General features: G+C 39.3%; 1 protein-coding gene across 1 annotated transcript in view; it reads left to right on the forward strand.

The window, feature by feature from the left end:
* The window catches only part of bbs9 (Bardet-Biedl syndrome 9), a 158,761-nt gene that overhangs the window by 10,164 nt on the left and 126,867 nt on the right, over positions 1-21,730 (forward strand). Inside the window, exons 6-13 of the mRNA XM_075466085.1 lie at positions 3,222-3,396; positions 9,177-9,261; positions 9,558-9,741; positions 14,245-14,374; positions 16,261-16,442; positions 17,523-17,596; positions 17,714-17,767; positions 17,899-18,001. Of these exons, the coding sequence (XP_075322200.1) occupies positions 3,222-3,396; positions 9,177-9,261; positions 9,558-9,741; positions 14,245-14,374; positions 16,261-16,442; positions 17,523-17,596; positions 17,714-17,767; positions 17,899-18,001 (987 nt within the window). The remainder of the gene's footprint in view (positions 1-3,221; positions 3,397-9,176; positions 9,262-9,557; positions 9,742-14,244; positions 14,375-16,260; positions 16,443-17,522; positions 17,597-17,713; positions 17,768-17,898; positions 18,002-21,730) is intronic.

A 21,730-nucleotide genomic window follows, 5' to 3' on the forward strand; every position in this document is an offset into this window, starting at 1 on the left:
TCTAAATCCACCAATCTGCAGATAGCTACAGTCACCTTCACTATTTGCTGTGGCTCGTTATCAAACACTATGTTTAACTCTTGTTTTCATGAGGTGTGGTTGCAGTATGCAAGACCTTGTCCTTGTGTGTGTTAACGGCCACCCTGAACGACCGCTCATCACTCCAACACGCACGCTCGCGTGTTTACAGAGAATAGGTGTGTAGGAGTGTGCAGCTTTTCTGTCTAAATCCTCGGTGAATGATGTAAAGTGTGTGTATGTTGCGCTGTAGGTGGCTGTCTTCCTGACCTCTAGTTGATGGCAGTGTGAGTTTTAATAGCGCATTGAGGCCTAATTATAGTTCTCTGGTCACAAAGCCCCACTGCTTTATGGCCATGTGTGTAGCAGTGTGTAGCAGTGTGTAGCAGTGTGTCGGGGCTTTGTATTTCCTACATGAGACCTTTCCCAAGAAGCACACACTCTTATGCACATTCATACTCGGACTCAGGTGTGTGTGTGTGTGTGTGTGTGTGGAGGTGTTAATGGAGATATCAGATTCAGTAAGAGGGAGAGTTCCACGTCACAGCACAACACGACATCCTGGCTGAAATAAAACAGAAGCCATCCTGTAAGTCATCTGGGATTGTTGGTGCTTGGGTCAGAATGTAATTTATTTTCTAAACAAAGTTACAGCTATCATAAAACAGGATATGTAACTTAAAACTAAATTTCTTTTTCTTTTTACCTGGCAGTTCCGTTGGCTCTTGTTTGTATGAAACGCACACACACACACGTGTAGAAAGGCTGCACACGCTGGTGTCCGATCATTTATGAGGTGCACAGGTCCATCCTCTCCAGAGTGACCGATGCACCTGCTAAGCAACATCATTAGGATGAGATGCAAATAACTGAATCCCAGAGAAGAACACTGTCAGCTGCTGTTGAGATGTGACGTGCACTTCCATGGGCCTCCACTCCTCTTTTCTCTAACTGCTTGATCCGATGGGTGCAGACTGGTGTCTCCCTGGCTCGGGTCTCCTCCAGTTTTCTGCTTCATGGTCCATGACGGCAGTTACCATGACATCATGTCACTGTGCATAGCCTGCTCTCTGCCTGTGAATTTGATTCTTACATGTAAAATGGCACACATCCCCCCCGTTTCAGTCACACTGTGCACAATCATCTTGAATTTTTTACATCCTTTTTAACATCAGAGGACTTATTTATTTATTTCTTGTGTAAATGCTAGGATTTCCACAATGATACTGCCACTTCATAATTTTCCATTTGTTACTTATTCAGAAGACAAACCCCTAAATAATCATTTTTCCTGGCTTCCTCCTCTGTGATCAGCACTTCAGTCTCACCTTCCTTGAAGCGCCTTTTCTCCTTTGAAGCTGGATTTACAATAGTTGATTGGACAACATGTGACAGTAGGAGTGTGTTGTTGCACTTTGCATGTTCGTTTTTGGGAGGAGATGAGATGGGGTATGTGGCATGTGCACTCCTAAAGATTTATAATGGAAAGATGTGCAGGATCAAGAGAGTGCGGACTTATTTTACATGTGACTGCTTCTGTGCCTACATACTTTTCAGAATTTTTGACTACGCCCTCCTTCGGTATTAAAGCTGCACAGTGTTTTATACTTGAGGCCCCAGGATATTTGTTGAATTAAATGTTTCACTAACTAAAAAATGATGTTCTACTAAAGCTGATTATTAACTTCGTATTTAACCCAAGTTTTTATGAATGTGGATATATGCACACTTTGGTGTTGCTATGAGAAGATGGATCACAAACATGTTTCTTCCAACTATTTTTTAAAACCACAATAAAAAATCTAAATATTTATAGCCTGGTAAAGTCTGAATGTTACTAAACTGCAACCAAAGCTATGCAGGAGCGCTGAATAAGTTTGGTTCTGACTGCACCATCACAAAGACACTGGTACATCTGACCATGTTGTAACAAAACTGTATGTAGCGTGTGTTTTCTTGTGAATTATGCAACATCATCAGCCTTCTGAGACGTTCCCTGACATTTTTAAAAGTTCTTTGAACTAATTAAAGAAAACCAGTATAAGCAATTCAGATCAGGAGGCTTATTTCAAAAGTCCAAGCAAATTTGTCCTTGTGAAAAAGTTTTTAAATTGCTCAGTGATTTCGATTCCTTTTTTAAAAAAAAAAAAAAAAAAAAAAATTTTCTAATCAGTATCTTAGTAAAAACATGCACAGAGCCATGTTCGTATTTTACAAATGCATGTACATGCATGCGTTGTATTAGAAAAAAGCGAGGGAATCCATCATCATTCAATGGTTTTATTTTTTAAATGTATTTAAATGCTATAATTAAACGAGAAAAAGCTTGGTTTTATTTATTTATTTTTATTACTTTTTATATCCCCCCCCCATGTAAGTTGACTGGTTCGTGGTGCTTTATCTTTTGTATCATACATAGGTTTTTCAGAGCAATTAAGGTTTGTAGCACAAGTTTCCATATTCATAGACTCCAGGAACAAGTGAACCGCATCTACAACACCGATAACCCAGGGGTGAACTTGAAGTTACCTTACACAGCTACTAATCCAGCATCTTAGTTTAGGCGCCTGCTCTAAAGCCAAAGTGTGTATACCTGTTGTGTGTGGTGGAGCTAATTCCTCCTGTCACAGAGAACAACAACGTTTGACGAATTATTCATATGTAAACAACGGAGAACACTTTGAGAGATAATCGCTCTTCAAAGACGTTCATGGTGTTGAACTATGTTGTTTAGAAAGTGAGGGAGGAAGATGATGAAAAGGTCTGGGGAGAAGGTCAAATATTGTTCACTGCCACCCCGCCACCCCCCAAACCTGGCCAATTTAGCATGACATTGAAGCGATTGTCAAGCCATATAAAACTTGCTTTTCCTGATCCAGTTTAAGATTTTAAAGTTTTTTAGTACTGATTAATCAGACAAGCCAGTTAAACCAGAGTTCAAGGCAACATTGCATTTGAGAAGACCACAGCAATAAATGAATTACTCTAGCATGAAATTCACTTGTTTTTATCTCCAAAGAAGCAATTACTCAAAGAACTCAGTTGTTAATTTTTGTTTAGATTTCTTGCTTTAGAAGACTTTAACCAACAAACCACTTCACACAGGAAATTCAATATTTAACAGTTTCAGTGCTTCCCAAGTGATTTTGTTCCTGATTAAGTAAGTGTTAACCATCTCCTTTGCTGCTCCCCATCTTTGTTAGGCCACCACTCCCTGTGCATTCAGTCTATGGACGGGATGCTGATGTTCTTCGAGCAGGACAGCTACTCTTTTGGTCGGTTCCTCCCTGGTTTTCTGCTGCCCGGCCCACTGGCTTACAACTCCAGAACAGACAGCTTCCTCACTGTGTCCGCAGCTCGCCAGCTGGAGAGCTACAAGTAGGTTTCCGTTTTAAAACAAATCATGGTGATATATAATGAGTAACAATGGAATTTGAATTCGATGAAAGGAAAATAAAAAATGCATTTATGCTATTACTTTGATACTCCAGTAAAGTAGAGCAGATTTGTATACACTACATTTTGGATATTTTCTGAGATAATTCAGAATGATCATAACTGTTCTTAGAATATTAACTTGTAACATCCTTGGAAATTAGATTAATTAGAATAATGTGGTGTCTTGGAAACTTGGAAAGTTCTTCATTTAGGCCTTTATGGAGACACTACTTGTGTTGTCATGATTCCCCACCAAAAGGCTAAGGAGAATCAAATGATTACTTGGATATTCCCAAATAAGAAAATCATGCTAGAAGTAGCTTGCAAGTATTAATCTGCAGGTTATAGCAGTATGAAGCTTCACCAACCCGAAAGCATCCGTTCTCACTGTAGAGCTGGCGATAATGGACCAAAACAAACAGATACAATCTCGTGCACACATGGTTTGATCAGGATTTAACTCGCTATAATGTAAGCACGTGCATGTCTGTCATGTCCTTCTGGCTTGGCCATATCTCTCAGTCAGAATGCTTTGTCTTTGTGAGTGTACACTGAGCACATGTTTAGTTTTCTCTTCCAGCTGTTTGGTATCTGTGTGCCCCCTCTATCATCAAGAAACTCTCCAGACTAGATATCTCAGTGAAAACATCGACTGCACTGCTCTCTGTAAACACAAACACAGCCCTGCAATGCATCTGCCATAGTAAATTACACAGACCTTTGAGAAACTTCACATAAATGAAGACACTACATCCCTAATTAAAGCACCAAGCTTAGTATTTCTGTACAGTGCAGTATTTACAGTACAAATGACTTCATTCAGTAAATTCACTATTTCCTGCACCTTTTTGTTTACATTGTAAATAGTAGTTGCTCTCATGACACCTGAGATGCACTGTTTTAAAATGACATGCATGTATACACGTGTGTACCAATGCAGCAGCAGTCGTGATAACAAAGAAATGTTCATGGCAAGAAAAAAAAGGCAAAAATAAACAAGTTCACATATGCAAAAGTGTGTAACATGAGCAGTGTTTGAGTTGATAAATGACTTTATGGTCTGTTTAGGCATCTCTGTTCAGCATGGCAGTGGTGACACTCCAGCCCTGGTAGGGATGTAGTTCCTAATCAGTTGAGGAGAGGATCAAAACACATTGATGGACTTGATTTGGGATCTACCTCAGATCTCAGAGGACCTCAGTGGAGATGATTAAAAAAAAAAAAGACTGAAATGGTCTTTTGCCTCCAGGCCGTTTAATTTCTGGATGCTGCTTTTTTTTTTTTTTTAAATCCACCTCTTGGAATAGGTTACAACTTCCCACACCGCCTGTCTACATTTTATAGGCTGGTGTCCAGCTTTCTCCAAACACAGATTACCTCTGCTTTAAAAAGATTCATTCAAAGTTGTGCTAAAAAAAGGAATCCTTGTGTATATTAAATCATAGCAAATGAAACCAGAGATGCATGACATTGGTATTTCCATTAAGAGACTGCATTTCCTGCAGCTGAAATGAATGAAAAGCTTCTCATACACAGCGACTGAAGCAGCAGATGCTTTCAATGTGCAGTGGTTCAAGGAGTAAATAATCAAATCATATTTCAGCTAAAATGCTTTATTATGAACAGTTTAACTGAGATCAGAGGCTTGATGCCCACTGAGAGAAATAGTCACGAATGAACAAACATACATTTATAAAAATGACTGCAGGACTGTGGACCGATTATTCTCAGGTTGAAAGCTCTGATATGTAAAAATGCTTTTTCTCACTCTCAGATTTTCACTTGACTGTGAAGTAGTTGTTAAAGTTCACCTTTCAGAGGAGTCTGTTTTAGAAAATGAATTACAACACTCTCAATTAATCTGTATTCCGTATCAGATTACAGGGGAAGGACTTTGCTGCTTTATATTTAACATCACAGGCCTTGTCAAACTGTTCTGTTTCATTGAGTTTATTTAGTTTATTGGACCCTCGCTTGCCTTGATGAATGAAAGCTTGATTTGGTTATTTTGTGTGTGTGTGTGTCACGCTGTGTGTATGCATATGCTTATATGACGTATATGTAGAAAGTCAATTGGTGTGTTTGCTTGTGTTTTCAGAGAGATCCTCTTTCATATAAATGAGATGACTGTTTCCTAAACTCTGCTCGATGACAGACATAGCCTACACACACACACACACACACACACACACACACACACACACACACATATTCCTTTTTATGTGTAGTAGTGTCATTGGTGTTTGTCTTTGTCTGTCCACTCCTCTCTTATATACAACGCCAAATCAGAAAAAGTTGGGCTGGTATTGAAAATGGGGGGGCGAACCCAAAAATTACTTTTGTTTCATACAATATAAACCCAAGAAATTTCCTGTTATTTCCCCGCAGTTCAATTCAATTTGTTACTATACATCCATTTTTACATTTGAGTCCTGGAGCACATTCCAAAAGAAGTTGAGTCAGAGGCATTTAGGGGCTAGTCATGAGGTGGAATAATGATAATGAAACTCATTTTGTTTCAAAGAAAATGTTGTGATTAGAATTAGGATTTGGTGTAAAAAATAAAAATAAAAAATAGCATCCATGTAAGGCTCTGAGGAGCAGACTGGGCAGAGGATCTCCAGTTTGTCAACAAATGCATGAAAAAAAGAAGAATTGAATTGTTTGAAAACGATGTCCCACAAAGAAAGAGGAGAAGGGATTTGCATATTTCACCCTTTACAGTGCAGAATAGCATCAAGCTATTGAAGCAATCTGAAGTGTAAAGGACAAAGGTGCAAGCCTAAGTTGGACACCTGTGATCTCCAGTCCTCCTCTGCATCAAGAACCATTCATGAATAGCCGCTGCAACGACATCGGTAAAGGATTGCTGGGGGAAGTCTGTGTGAAGCCCTGCGATGCATAGTTAGAAAGTTAGAAAGAAGAAGCCTTACATTGACTGACGCCAGAATTTTCTTTAGGTGTTGCGAGAAGGAATGGCAACATTATAAAGTAGTGGAAGTTTTACTGTCACACCGTCTTTGGAAAATATTACAGACCTAAAATGCAAAAATGGATGTATATTAACACATTTCTCAAGAAAGAACACAAAATATCTTTGGCTCATAGTGTCTGCAGTCTTCCTACAATTTTGATATCATGCTAATTCATATTCCATCTTTAGTAAAATAGTTTAGTGACAGGTGGAATTGACATATCAGAAAAGAGTGAAATAATGCAGATCTTTTATAGTGTTGTTCTTGCATTCTGCCGCTGAATTTAATTCATTCACTCATGCAGGAGTCTGGTTGTCAATCCAGTCAGCGTTTCTCTTAAAGCTTAAAACAGCTGACATTTTTAATATATTTTTTAGTCAATTTCTATCCCCAGGAATTGGTTATGTATGATGAAAATGTTTCTTTACTGGCCGTCATCCATAAAGCTCATTAGTCTGCTGTCACCAGTTCTTATAGAGGCTCAGCGGGTGCTGCTACTGTACGGATGAGTTAAAACTATAAATCATGAGTTGCAATGCAGACTTTTACTATGTGAAATGTTATGAAGAATTAGTATCACTTTTTGGTTCCATATGGTTATCAGCTTACAAAGGTATGAAACAAACTTACTTTTGGTTGTTTTCTATACCATGCAGTGAATAAAATTAAGATAGATAAATAAATTGAATAACTAAAAAAAAAGATGGATAACCTGATCAATATTCAATAAAACAAGAGTCTAATCCTGACTCACGTATATGTTAATTTAGGAACATTAAGAAGATAATGTTAAAGAAATTAAAGAAGGTTTTTCGCACACTGAACAAATTCTCTTTAAATTCAGAAAGATCAACGATGCATAATCTTGTTTACTCAAGAAAGATGGTTGAAACCTCTATCGAATTTAATTTAGAGGAAATGCTGAGGCGACAGTTATTTTGTTCTGTCTTTTTCCGATGATAACGACCTCACTGCATCACCTGGTGTGCGATATTTATTATATTTAGTAGATGATGTGAATCGTCACCACCGTCTTAAATTGGTAGAAACGTATAATGCACCGCTGGCAATTTTCTTCTGAATAATTTATTTATTTTTAATCTATTAAATCTGACCTTTCAATTCCAGTCTTGGCCATTTCTTTCCAAAACTCTTGTTGACTTTCTTTATAATGGCAATACTTGATATATATATATATTTCTTTTTCTTGAAGGAGCATTCATAATAAAACATTGACTATTAAGTAACTTTTATATTTGCTTTAAAACTGCATTAGAGGCTGCATTCTTCTCTACTCAAACATATCACAAAACAGTGCTCCGGTTTACTGGACAGAGCCTTGGTCTACAAATAGAATTCAACTGAAAATGAACTGCTCTTTATCTCTTTATCTAACGTGAAAGATGGTTTTTGGTTGTTCCTCGTGTTTTTGTGGATGTTCATCCGTGGCTTATTTTGGCCACACAAATTGCTAACTTTATGTCCTCTTGCGTGGTGAAGAGCTTCCACACAGACAACACATATGACAGTAGTATGTCACTGTATGCATGAGCAAAGCCATGAGGTGGCTCCTACGTTTAAATGAGTGTATATGTATTGGTATATTATTATAGTATCCATTTTTGTCTGAGTGAAAGTATTCAACTAGCTGACGTTGTTCTTTAGAGCTGCATTAGTGGTTGAAGACCTTAATTAAAAAAAGAAGAAGAAAAAAGATGCAGTGCCAATAATGTGGCCATCATACTGGGATTATATGGAATTCAGACCTGCTTGCTTCAGTTTATAACAGTTATGCATTACGGAAAGTGTGGAATTTGAGTGGATAAATCAGCTTTTATTTAAAGTTTGGTCTGTGGTTTGGTGTTGGGCTGGGTCAGGTTTAGAGCTCTCTGTCCATCCAGGTGTTTGTGAAGAAAGATAGATTTCTGCCAAGCTGCTTCATCTGCCAGCCTCTTACTGGAAAATGGCTGATGTTACAGATGCCAAAATCAACTGACCACAGATCAGTCTGACCACTTTATTCTTTGCCAGTTGCCTACATATTGCTGATTAAAACTGGTAGACCGCAGTTCTGGGGAAACGTAGGTGTTGACTGATCTGACAGAAACTGTAACGAAGAAGGGGAATATAAGATGCTAGGGTTTTTTTTTTCCTGAACATGTTGAGCAGTGTTTGGATTTAATATCTGAATGTGAATCAACATTCTGTGTACTACGGTTTCGTCTCTGACTTTATAGACTGACTTTTCTTGAGGAAAATAACAAGGATTATTGATATTTTTGGTTTCTAGTTTGACGTTTTTGGCTTGCAGGGGAATATTTGATGGGAATAGTTTGAGAGAAGCTCACTGAATAGAGCAAAAGGTCACTGAGAAGAACCTGTGCAGCTCTCAAACTGACCTGAACTCCATGCTTGTTTATCCATCTAAAATGTCTGCTAAAGTAGTGAAAAAATGGTTGCCTTGAAAGCAAAAGTATACTTCTCAATATGGTGGGAAATTAAAATGAAAGCTTATATTTTTATTCTCAAGATAAGATGAGTTATGAAATCACTTATAGTTGATTTCTGTGTGGGTTTGATAGCTCTGCATGTCTGAAATTGCTCGGTATGCTCTGACAAGATCGCCTCAGCGGTTCACCTCAACAGTTTTCAAAGTATGGAACAGTGGCAAAAAACAACACTTATAATACTTTAACAGAAATTCAGAAGGGTTTCCACTGATTTGTTTGTGTCTCTGGTTTTCAGGTATGAGACTCTAGCTGTGGCTACAGATGCAGAGATTCGTCAGGATTCCGATTTGCCCCTTAAAACCGGGGGCAAGAGGCTGACGGTGAGCTCTAAATACACATCCAGATGGTCAGAAATCTTTTGTGTCTCTCAGCCAAATGCAAAAAATTTAGAGCGTAGGTTCTGTTAATGCTGTATGTGTGTCTATGTGTATATTTGTAAAACTCCAAAGTGTCCGTCAATATGGGAATGTGTGACAAGGAAAGGCTTGAGAGACTTTCAGCAGTAGTTTCTTAAATGATAATCAGACCTTCCTTGTTTGCATCATGCCTGTTATTTTGAAATGAAAGAAATAATATATCGTGCTGTTAACTTTTTGGTGTGTGCGTTCTCCTCCAGCCTGACTGGACGCTGGTCCTCGGTGAACAGGCCCTGGACCTTTCGGTGCCCTCCTTCTCCCACTCCTCTTCCTCCATTCTTGTTCTGGGTGAGAGAAACCTCTTCTGTCTCCGTGACAATGGCCAGATCCGCTTCATGAAGAAGCTCGAATTCAACCCAAGCTGTTTTCTTCCCTACGCCTCAGGTAAACCTGAAACTGGACTTTTAACACGGAGCTTAAATAGTTGAATATTTCACTGTCACAGTTCTTCTGTTTTGTCCTGTGAGATGTTTTCAGCTCCGCAGCTGCACTTCTTATCCACTGAAGACTTGAATGGCTGAGTAGCAGAAACATCTACATCAAGGTGTTTAGCCCTTCATTGGGCCAGGTGTGTCAAAATAACGACACCACTTGGACATAGATACATAGAAAGGAATAGAAAATATTATTACTGATTTTTAAAAAGCTATATCATGTATCAATGCATGTGGTTGCCAGGTTATTACCTCTAAGTCCAAAGTAGATGATTTGTTATTACTTTGAGGGTTATTGTCCTTCAGAAACACCTTTTAGTGCCACAATCACGACTAAGAGCCTGAGTTCTATGGTCACAGGCCATGTTGAATTACTCCTATGTAGATTTGTAACACCCTGCAGCCTATAGCATTCTGCCACTCATAGAGAACATAAAAGGGATGTTTAGAAAAGCGTCTAACACACTTGTTGCTTTTGAAGAATTTGGATCATATTCCGAGGTTATGGAACTCAAAGTTTAGATCGGTTCTGCTTGGACTCAAGCACTGGGTAGAATTGCAAAATTAAAGCATGCATCATTGCACCTGCCATAACCAAACATCTGAGAATAACTGAATAATATACATACAAATAAATCATTTTGTGTTGTGGCACACTGCCACTTTACTCCAGGAAGCTGCTGTTGGCAGAACATGACGGAATAAATGAAGTAGCATTGCCACAAGCATTAAAACAAACAAAAAAAGTTAACAGACTTCTTAACACTCTGAAGTTCATAAACAGTTGAGACAAGATGTATGGATTGCATAACACATGCATATACAAATATGTGGTATGGAAAATAATATTGTTCCAGTTGGATGGAGACTGTATGCATGTTCAAAATTGATGACTTTTGGAGGTTTTCAAAGAAACGGGAGAGCTTAAGGCTCCGTTCTGGGTGAGTTTTACCCAAGCTTACAACAAAACAGTTTCCCAAAAAAGCACTGTTATGAAACCTAAACCTGTAGAAATACAAGTTGTGAACATAGACGTATAATTTACTAAACGCTGATTTGTTAAGTTTGTAAGCGGTTTCTGATCTGCACATCCTGCGCTTGAGGAGCAACGTTGTGACATATCAAAGGTTTCTTGGTACATTGGGAGTGCAAATCAAATATCTGTATTCTTTTCACCGCAGCTTTTTGTCTCCACGCGACCACCGAGTGAGGTACATGACTATATATGGTAAATGATCCATAAAGCTCAGGGAAGTTGTGTTTTTAGATAGTTAATCATTCTTTCCACATTCATCACGACATCATAGCCACTTTAAAACGAATCATATTTATTTTGAAAGTAATATTTTTATTGATGAATATAATTCCTATTATTATGGGCTCAAATGAAGCTATACAGTGCAAAATTGTAAAACAAAGTGGGGAAATAACAGGTTTTGTTCGTAGCACAGAAAAGTCTAAATTGGATGAAATGTTGCTTCGTTGAAATTGTCAGTTAGATGCCATTTAAAAGAAAAAAATTCCACATTTCTTGAACTGATCCTTTGCTTACACACTTAGGCTCGTATAAAGGAGAAGAGTGAGCCAAAAAACATAACAAGCTGGTCTTATTAATGCAGACTTTAGACACAAAGAAGCTTCCACCTGACTAAGTAAGAAGAGCCAAATATCTGCCTGGTCATACATCCATCATTCACTTCGCTTTGGCTGAGGTTGTGATTATCTACAAAATTTGTGGCTTAGAAAAAACTTTTCATTAAATCTGTCTGTATATAGAATGTTTTATGTTTTTTTTTTTTAAAACATGTGTTTCTGATAAATCTTGATAATTGGAAGTGTAGAAGTGCTTAGAACAGCATACAGCGTCACTCTCTTTGTTTCTGGCCATCTAATTACTGAGGGGAACATTTTTATTGTATAATTTTTGATACATATGTTAAATGTGAGAAAAGTTTTATGAAAGTGTAAAACAATACGGCTTCTTTGCCATAATTATTGACATTAGTCCGATTGGACCGTTAAGTATCCACATAAAGCTGGACCTCCAGAATGGTGCTTTTAAATATAGTAGAATTAAAGGTCTTTGTGCAGCACAGAGCATGAAGCAATAAACATCATTTTATGAGCATCCCTCACAGCAAAAAAAAAAGTGTTTCGGTCTGGCTGTGTTTACACAACATCACACTATGAACCCATTTCTTCAGAATAATCCTTTTGATTGCATCAGTGTGAGAGACTGAAAAAGAAATGGTACAAAGAAAATGGAAAAACAACATAAATCACTGAAAAATATGGATCCACAACGGAGAATTTATTGAGGCGGCAAAACGGCCCTTCAGTTTCGTTTCCTGCCGTTATTTAGATAATTTAAACGGCGATTGGATTTTATCAATAAATCCAATGCCTGATTTATCAGTGCAACAAAAGCAGCTTTTATTGGGACACGAGTTCTGTCTACAGTCGAAACTGAACAGAAATTCCCACATGGCTCAAAGATGACACCCAGGAGAAAACTGCAGCTGCAGCTTTAACCCTCAACCAAAATCTGATTCCGCACTTGGGTTTATTGTTAACAGTCTGATATTAAGTGACACTGTGACTGCCACAGTGCCTTGAGCTGCCACCCAATGTTCCGTGTCAGCGCTTTTATCGTGTCAGGTTTTTTGAGGGATTTCTCATCCTATTAGAGTGTCGTGCAGCGGAGCACAGACAGCACTGATCTCTTGCAGGTTCCTTAATTCATTCCCTCTGGTTTTCAGACTCGCAGCTGCCTCAGCTGGACGAGTGCCCTTACATATCCCTTCCCTCTGTGTGTTTGTCTATTCCTTTTGTTGTTATGACTTTCTTGGCTCGACTTCTTGTTGAAAAACCTGCAATAAAAGTTCGAAATCTCCGTGCAAACCGTGACAAAATGTTATGATTATTATTCCCACCTCCAGAAATGTGATTTAACAGGTGAGATTGATTCAGATAGAGGCGTAATTAATTGATTCTTTTTATTAAAAGAAAACTGTTGCGAGACACATGCAACATCTCTCATAATCACTATATCTGAACTAATCTGAACATGAAGGGGAAATTTGGACGGGATGTGTTTGGAACGGAAGGAGTTCGAGAGCAAAAAAACAAACTTTATGACATGAAATCAGAACTTGCAGCGCTAAAAATAACTCAAGAGTCAATTATCAATAGGAAGGTCTTAATTATAATCATCTAATAAACGAAAAATGGTTATATGGTATGCACATGTGAACCACCTGTCCTCCACGAATGAGTGTAAAGAAGAGGAGATGTGTGAGGAAAAGGCAGAAGGACGCGTGGAGAGAGATGAAGCAGGCAGATGGTCAAAAAATGTGAAAATAGAAAAAGTAATAAAACCTATACACTGTAAGGTCAGACCGGGAAAGAACAAAAAGTTTGAGGAGCAGCGGAAAAGGAAACATACAGTCAGAGACAAGAAGACAAGTCAGATGAGAAGGGAAAGAATGGAGGGCTGAAAAATGAGAGAGGAAAGATGTTCTACTTGAAAATGAGAGAAGAACATACATTAGACCTTTTTATAGTCGCATTGTAATTATAAGGCTGATGCTGAGATATAAGGTGTATATGTGCTTTGATGTGGCACCAACACACACTCTGTCATTTTGACCCCTGCACCGTACCACCCTGCTGACCACTGTTCCTATATTATAACTTGTGTATTCAACTGTGTGTGAGTGAGGCGTGTTTGTTTTGCGTGTGGCCTCAGATCTCTCTAGGTGGCAACTGCCCTATTGGTGGGTTGACTGGACATTTCTGAGTGAGAGTGAGAAACATAAGTAGTATTTATATTTTATGTTTCTAGCCTTGGGTTGCAGGAGAAAGTGTACTTGAAACTTCAGTTGTATTTACAGCAGACCAGTAAGAGCACACCTTGTCTAAGAATGAAGGATCCAGATGATGTCTTTATACAAACCAGATGTGAAATTTAAAGAGATGAATTTTCTTTACAGGAGAGTACAAGTTGCACTCATTTTAGAAGGCAGTGCCACCCACCACAGGAATTCGTTATTTCTGTGCTTGGTTGTTAAATTTGTGAATATGCGCCACTGTTTTCTATAACTAAAAATGAGAGACCGAAACCTCACATTTGTACTGCTATGAAACCGAGGCTGACTTTCAAGCCACAAGACAGAAACCTGAATAAATACAGCAAAGTGATATTGGTGGAGAATTGACAAAAAAACATGTATTTAATTGAGTTAAAACCTTACACCACTTTTCCTGTCTTATTAAAAATGTCTCTTTTTTCTCTGTGATTTTAGCCAAGTTTTTAGGCTAAAGGCACAATGCAAGCTTTTTGTATCCCTTCACTCAGTGTAGAGTACTTTGCTTGAATGTGTAAGAAGTGTAATCACATCTCATCTAAGTTTTTTTTTTTTCTTAAGTTCCTTTTTTTCTGGTCTTTTTTTAGTGGCAGATGGCACCACAAACCTGCTGCTAGGTAACCACACCAACATGCTGCTGGTTTACCAGGATGTGACTCTGAAGTGGGCAGCTCAGCTTTCCTTTGTGCCTGTGGCTGTTCGCGTTGCCAACTTCCCGTGAGTACAACCTCCAGCAAAGCAAAGATACCTGGGATGGAGCAATGATGTGTGCACACAAAACCCACGAGAATCTAATCATGTTGTCGCCTTGTAGACACCGTATGTGCATTTACAGTGTGGAGAGGTGAATGTGCAGCACGTATGTTGACTTGTTTTATCAGCTTATGAAAACCAGTGTGAGACGTTCAACAGGAAATTACCCGACAGTGTATTCCAGCAGGCCAATCAGAGCACACCAAGGAGGGGCCAGCTAAAGCTAACCCTTTGTTTTTCTCCAATAGACTACAATCAAACTGCAATTTGATACAATTACAACGCAAAACACAAACACAGTTGAGAAATGATGTGGTCCCTGATCCTGTGTGCGCATGTGTGGTTTAGATGCAGGAGATAGAGTGTCTGGGTAGCTGTTTGGTTTAGTTTGAGGCTGTGTTGTTCTTCAGCATTTGATAGTCATCGGGTTGTTCAGTGTGTCGGTGGGATACTGCAGAGTGCGGGAGAGGAACACACCTACACACCAATACTCACAAAGCAAACACACAATCACTTCAGCTGCTTTCTTTTGATATCTGTCATTTGCAGCAGTGCTCCAGGAGTTGTGGCTTTTTGCTTTTGGAGGCATTATATTGAATATTTTAGCACAATTCTTCCAACCCCGAATTAATTAATCAGGCTCTTTTTAGCCCTCTAAACTGTCCTCGGTACGCAAATTCTCTGAAAAATGAGAGCTTGACCTGAAAATGTTTGTTAAAGCATTAGCTGAGAGGACCTATAAGGAGCATGGGACCCAGTCAAACAAGTCGCCTCATACAGAGGGAGAATGCTGGCTCAGTCCTTAGGTTTAATCAAAACGTTTCACACATGGGATATAGTGTTCATGGCCCTCTAATAATGTTGAAAAAGCCAGTATGATTTTGACAAACTTTGTGATGAAAGTTAAAATTATATATTTTTTTTTGTGCACCCCAATTTGTTAAATGAGGTCTGATAACACAAAGCATGTTCAAAGAGGGACTTTTGTGTGCCATTCTTTGTTCAACCTAATGATACAGAACGGAGTGAAGTTGTGGTTGCACCTCTGAGCAGAAGTCGTCAAAGAGCCAAATCATCGTACATTTGTGTGAATGGGAGAGCCGGCAGGGCACAACGTGCACGTGCTGGCTTGTAGCACATGCGAGCTCCATACTTTGGTATCGCAAATTATTCATTGTAAACTAGCAGCACAATGATGGGCTCTTCTTAGAGGCAACATAGCACAATCTGTGAAAATTTCTATACTTTTATAGTCCTAACTGATAAATTGTGCTCCATCTGCAGCTTAGATCTCTGCTACTCGCTGTTGTGTCTTTCTTGCTGTCAAATTGTTTTTTTAATGCGTGATTTGTGTAAGCAGATTTTAGTGTGTGTGTGCGCTGGCTATGTGAATGCAGTTTGTCATGTCTCTCTGAATGTGAATTTATCACTGTGTTTGTGTGTGGGGGGGGGGTTTCCGCTGTTTCAGTTGAAGTGAGAGTTTTATGCCTCCTCAGACACCCTCCAGTGCAGGTGTGGAGCTGGCTGCTGCTCTCAACCTGAACCCCATCATGTGTGTGTCTGTGTGAGGATGTGTGTGTTACTGCCTCGCTGGACTGGAACAGAAACCCCTCGCACACAAACACACATCTGCAACCCGTTACCACACAGTTGAAATGTTATTGCATCACTCAGTGTTTCTCCATCGTTTCCCTCTTATCATCTATTTCCATATCAAAAGACAGTATCCTATCCCACTTCACTCTCTGTTTCCTTAAGTACAAATGCCAAGCTACAGAGGGAATTTCTAGCGCAGATTCCTAAAAGATGGCAAATATGATCTAGTTAATCCTCTCCTCTCTTTTCCTCAGGGACCTAAAGGGAGTTGTGGTCAGTCTGAGCTCAGATGGTCACCTCTTGTGCTCGTACATGGGCACAGACCCTTCCTTCTTCTCAACCCCCAAAGTAGATGCCAGGGAGGCTGACTATGAGCAGGTGGATGCTGAGATGAAGAAACTGCAAAAGTTTATCAGAGAAGCCACCAGGACTCAAGGTAGGAGACTGCTTGAACTCTAAAAGAGGCTCTTAATGCTCCGAATGTGAAAGATGTACTTGAGAGAAAACCAAAATCTTTCTTTTATTCTCGTACGACAGTCCTAGGCAATTGAATTATATATTTGAACTGTCTGAAAGCGTTCCCACTAAAGGGGCTGCGTGATGATCTGCAGAGATTTTAGCAATTTCACGTTTATTTATGCGACTAATTGATTAGTTCTTCCGTGGAGAAAATTTCCAACTGATGATGAATGTCTATCACAGGATACTGGAACGTAAATGCTGGAAAATACTTAGATAAATGTTTTTAGGTCAGAGAGAATTCACACATGTTAAAGTTCTTCTGTTCATCCATACGTCCATTTTCTGCCGCTTATCAAGGACTGGGTCACAGGGGAAACAGTTTAAGCAGACATCCCCAGTGTTCCATGACCAGGTTGGAAACGGCATTGCTCCTCCTTAATCGGAGGCTCGACTGTCTGCTTGACTCTTCTCTCCAGCACCTCAGCATAAACTTTCTCAGGGATGCGATCAATTAGTTTGAGGGTTACGCAATTATCGAGGCGATTAGTTACCCTGCTTTTATTGTGGAAGGATACCGTTTAGGTTGAAAGGATCTGTAAAATTTTCCTTCCACCGCCGGACTATATCAGCTGTCATGGTCAGCAGCATTTCATCCCCATTGTAAACGGCCACAGTTTCATACAGTAATGGAGGCCTTGGAGACAGCTGGGATTACAGGACCAGTTACTCAGGTCAAACTGGCCCCAACAATTTAGCTCCTGGGATCCCTGGGTCACTCAAACCCCTCCACCTCGAATACATTGTAATTCACAGAGGAGTTTTAGACTATTTCTAGTGTTCAAACAGTGTTGGATAAATAACTAGTATGGCCGTTTTCATTTATTTGCCATCTCTATTGGCTAGTTGATTTATATTTGGGAGCAAGTTAGAAACCATTTAAAAATGGAAAAGTTTCCAGGAAAACTCAAACTTTTTTTGTTGATCTAATCACATGCATTTGTGAAATATTGATTGAAGAACATCATTAGTTTATCATTGTATGATTTCTTTTCAGACATCCTGCCCAAAACCGACGCTGTGGACCTGTTTGTCACGGCTACTGTGTCCTCCAGCATGGATAAACCATCGGTAAACAAACATAGAACAAACACAAAAGATGCACAGTTATGCGGTCTTTATTTGCACAATGCTAACCACACACACACACACACACAAACTAATCATTTCCTTAATGTCTTTCTCCAGCAAGCTCTGATCCAAGATATCGATGGTCTGCCTGTCCCTTCAGTGACCATACAGGTGAGTCATTAACCCCCCCTTTTCTTTTTCTCTGTTGCATTTGTTACTGAAATTTTATCAACCTTCAACTAGTTTTTCTCTTCCCTACCCTCTCCTCTCCTCGTCTCATTTCATTATTGTCCTCTCTCCAGGTCAAAGTGAAGGCCAATTCTGCTTTGCAGTCCTCAAAGCTGTCCATTTGTGTCCAGCCTCCTCTGGCTGTCACTCAAGACCAATTTGTCCTGGAGCCCATGGGTGAGTCCATAGCAGCTGTGTGTTGTGTGCGGTATGGTTATGTGTTTCTGTGTGTAGTCCTTGAATCTGTTTTTTACTCTGTATTTTCTCTGTGACTTTTTTGTCCACTTTTGTTTGGCGACTTTCTCAAACAGACATGCAATTGATGTCTGATTAATTGACAAATTTCATCCAAGTTTACGTAAAATATTTTCTTTGTTTGCTCAAGATGGCATCTGTTGTGTTTGCTTAGTTTCTGATATATCTGTCCTCAGTTTTCTGCCTCTGCTTATGTTCCCACAACACGAAGGCATAATGAACTATTGGAAAATGAATGAAGGAGAAGGTTTGGACCTTCTGGAAGGTCTGGTTTAAACCCAATCTGACACGAAAATGTCCTCAATAGTCAACATTTCTTGTTGCTAAGAGTGGAGCTGTAGTATGAATTCAAAAATCCATCAAAGAATACATGGAGAACAATTCACAGGGGTATGGAGGAAAATCTTGCATGGCTCTATACATCTGGTTCTGAGTGAGATCTTTCATTGTCTGTCGTCAATCACTTTAGTTCTTTCTCAGGCCCACTGATGCTCTGAATCATATGCACACACACCCACGCACATCTTGTGTGTTGAACATCTTCTCCTACTTTCACGCGTTCCTTTTTCCACAGTCTGAAAGGACACGTGCATATACATGCAATGGCAGTGCCTGACTGAGTGAGTGAGAAGTGTGTGTTCAGCTCTTATCAGTCTTTACACTATGTGTTCTGTTGGCCACCAAAACCAACTTTGAACTGAATCAGCCAGACAGTTCGTACACACGACCTTCTAACCCCAGACACTAGTATTCTGTCAGCTCATTAAAAGAACATCAAGCATCCTGTTTGCCATCTGCTTTGAACTGTTGCAGAAAAACAAAAAAGGTTTGTTTTTGTGTGTGTGTTTATGTGTAATTGTGAACCTTATATTTACAATGTGTATAATGTAAACCAGTTGGGGGAGACTTTAATCAGAGACTGCTCATAGTACTATGAAAACATGCAGTTTAAAATGTGTGTGGCCCCACAAGGGGTTAAACCTCTAACCCTAATGGTGTTGGTGCCTTGCTCTGCCCGTTTGTGTACATATGGAGTCGTTCTCCAAATTCTGGCAGTTTTTGATCACACCCACATCGTTTTTTATGCAGTATGACCTGGACTGGAAAACTTGTATTTGTTGCAGTCTTTCATTTGGTTAATCTTCCTTTGAGATGCCACATTAGAAACAAATCAAGATTTTGACAGAACAATCATGGTACTTTGGAAGTTTGGTAGAAATCCAGCCTTGCTCTAGTAGCTAAAGAGCCTTTTCCTCCAAAGCAGTTCCATTTCTGGTTTGGAGGTAGTTCCTAACTTAGAATCAGTTAATTTGGCTTTGATTGCCAAAACACTGGCTCTTTTTTTTCTGGTCCAGAGCACAAACAATGAGAAAAAGACTGTTTTTGAAAAGAAAAATTGTAAACTAGATTAATGTTAAAGTAACACTAGAGACTCTGGCTTTTTTGTACTCTTTTGTCTCCCCATACAGTCGTGGGATGTAACAATACGGTCATAAAAACACATTTCCTTGTGAGCCCTGCACATGTACAGCCATACACACAGATCTACAAAGATGGCATGAAAAAAAAAAAAAAAGAAGTAAAGCGACCATGAAACAAAATGGTGTGGTCTGGGGCTGCTGTCTCTAAACTGCAGTATCTCAGTCTTCAGGTGCTCCAGGGCAGTTTCAGCCCCAAGAATGTGTGTAACCAAAGTCAGTGTACTTCAAAGAAGGTCAGAGGCACATAGTTTCAAGGTTCACAATCTTCTCTACAGTTGCTTCAAGATATCCGTTTGCAGGGAATATGTTACAAACACTGTAATCTGTGTCAATAAACTGTCTCCCTGTACTGTGGCTCTCTACAGAAATTCCGAATACACTTGATGAAGTGTGAAAAATCTTACCAATCTAACCAAAATGTTCACAGCAGTTGCCCTAAAATTTAAATGTTATGAAAGTCCAGGATTGTTGTTGTTTCACCTCAAGTAAGCACCTTTCAGTACTCAATGCAGTTTGTTTACCACCCTGGAGTTGGGAAAAAATACATTATTATCTACCTCCTTCAGTGAGACAGAGAAGGTAGCACCATGAGAATCAATGCATTTTTCCCCTGTGGTTTTAACACAATTCAGCCTGCACTGCCATTTGAGATGCTCTGAAATACACAGTTAAATGCCTCCACAACCACCGGGATTATTGACTGCCTGAGGCACAAACGAGGGGTTGTGTGATTAAGGACTTTTGTCTGAGCAGGTGTTCAGCAGCTAACCTTTGCATGATGTTTTCGTGTTAATGTTTCTGCGGTAAACATTGATACTGTTGTTGTTGAAACAAAATTTTGTTGTTTTTCTTTTTTTTTTCTCTCTCAAAAAACTGTATTTTTTTCACGTAATAATTAAAACAATTCTACACTAATGCGATATCAAATCAAAGTATCAGTGAAGAACAGGATAAGGAGTATAAGGATAAGGTGAAATGCTAATAATACCCACAGCTGGCCAGTACCCACACCCTGTCTAGGGGAAAAAACCCAAACCACTTCACTTCTGCAACATCAACACATAAACCCTCCAGAAAGTTAGGGGGAAACCCTGTAGATGTGCTTTTTTTCTGGGTCCTGATGCATTGTGTCAGTTATGTTTCAGGTCTGAAGAAGTGTTCGTGACAATTTGTGTTGTAGTGGAACCCGAGTAACAATGTTAAATAATGAAAACCATCTGCCTTGCCTACAAATGCCACGTGTCTTAGCTATGACGTACAAGCAGTCTGCGTGTGAGAAGATTTGTTGTATGTAAAAAGAAATTCTCCTTATGAATCATGAATCAAATGTAAGAACACCCTAAATTTGGAAGAATTCAGCCAAGGATGAATAAGCTGCTCCAAACATGGTTTGTGGAAGCACAGCTCTACCATAGAAATTTTAGCTCAACCCTAGAATGGGAGTGGTGCCTTGTCACATTGTAATCTCCAGCCTTGTCGCTATGAGGGTGTAAATCTCACTAGAGATTATTCATCAGAGGCTCCTATATCAAATGAAAGGACACAGGTTATACTAACACAGTGTGCATGATGCTGGAAACCATGCACTCAGACGTAGAAGCTGGATTACTTACAGAATATTGCCCTTTTTACTGTAATTTCAAAACTGCTCCTGACATTTGCTGAAACCGTCATCCATCACAGAGGAGTAGACACCAAGTTCTTTGAGAAGGACGAGAGTGGATCGTGAATTTATGATTTCAAGATGTGAGAAGCGTTCTCAGGCTGTTGGAGCCCCATCCATTTATTCTGAGCCCTGTCTCAAACTGACCACTGCTTTCCCATGATTCATGATCCGTCTACGTGGAAATGTAATACGTTTTACCACAGTGCATTCTTATCTGTGCATATACCATACATGACCCCTGCAACTGTTAATACAAGCATGATGCACTTTTTGTAGAACTCAGTACTTTTCCTCTAAGTTCTTGTCAATTTCCATTTAACATGATCCCTTTTATGTCATTCTTTTTTCACACCGCACATTTTTTTGAAGAATCTTTAATGTGTGTATTGCTGTCTTCCCCTTTCACCATTGAATGTTTCTGAAGACTTAATTACTCATTTTAGTTCATATATTTGACCTATAATGTTGAAACTAAGCAAACTGAGTAAATTCTGTACTGGCATT

The sequence above is a fragment of the Odontesthes bonariensis genome, chromosome 5 (assembly GCF_027942865.1).
Source record: "Odontesthes bonariensis isolate fOdoBon6 chromosome 5, fOdoBon6.hap1, whole genome shotgun sequence".
Lineage (NCBI taxonomy): Eukaryota > Metazoa > Chordata > Actinopteri > Atheriniformes > Atherinopsidae > Odontesthes > Odontesthes bonariensis.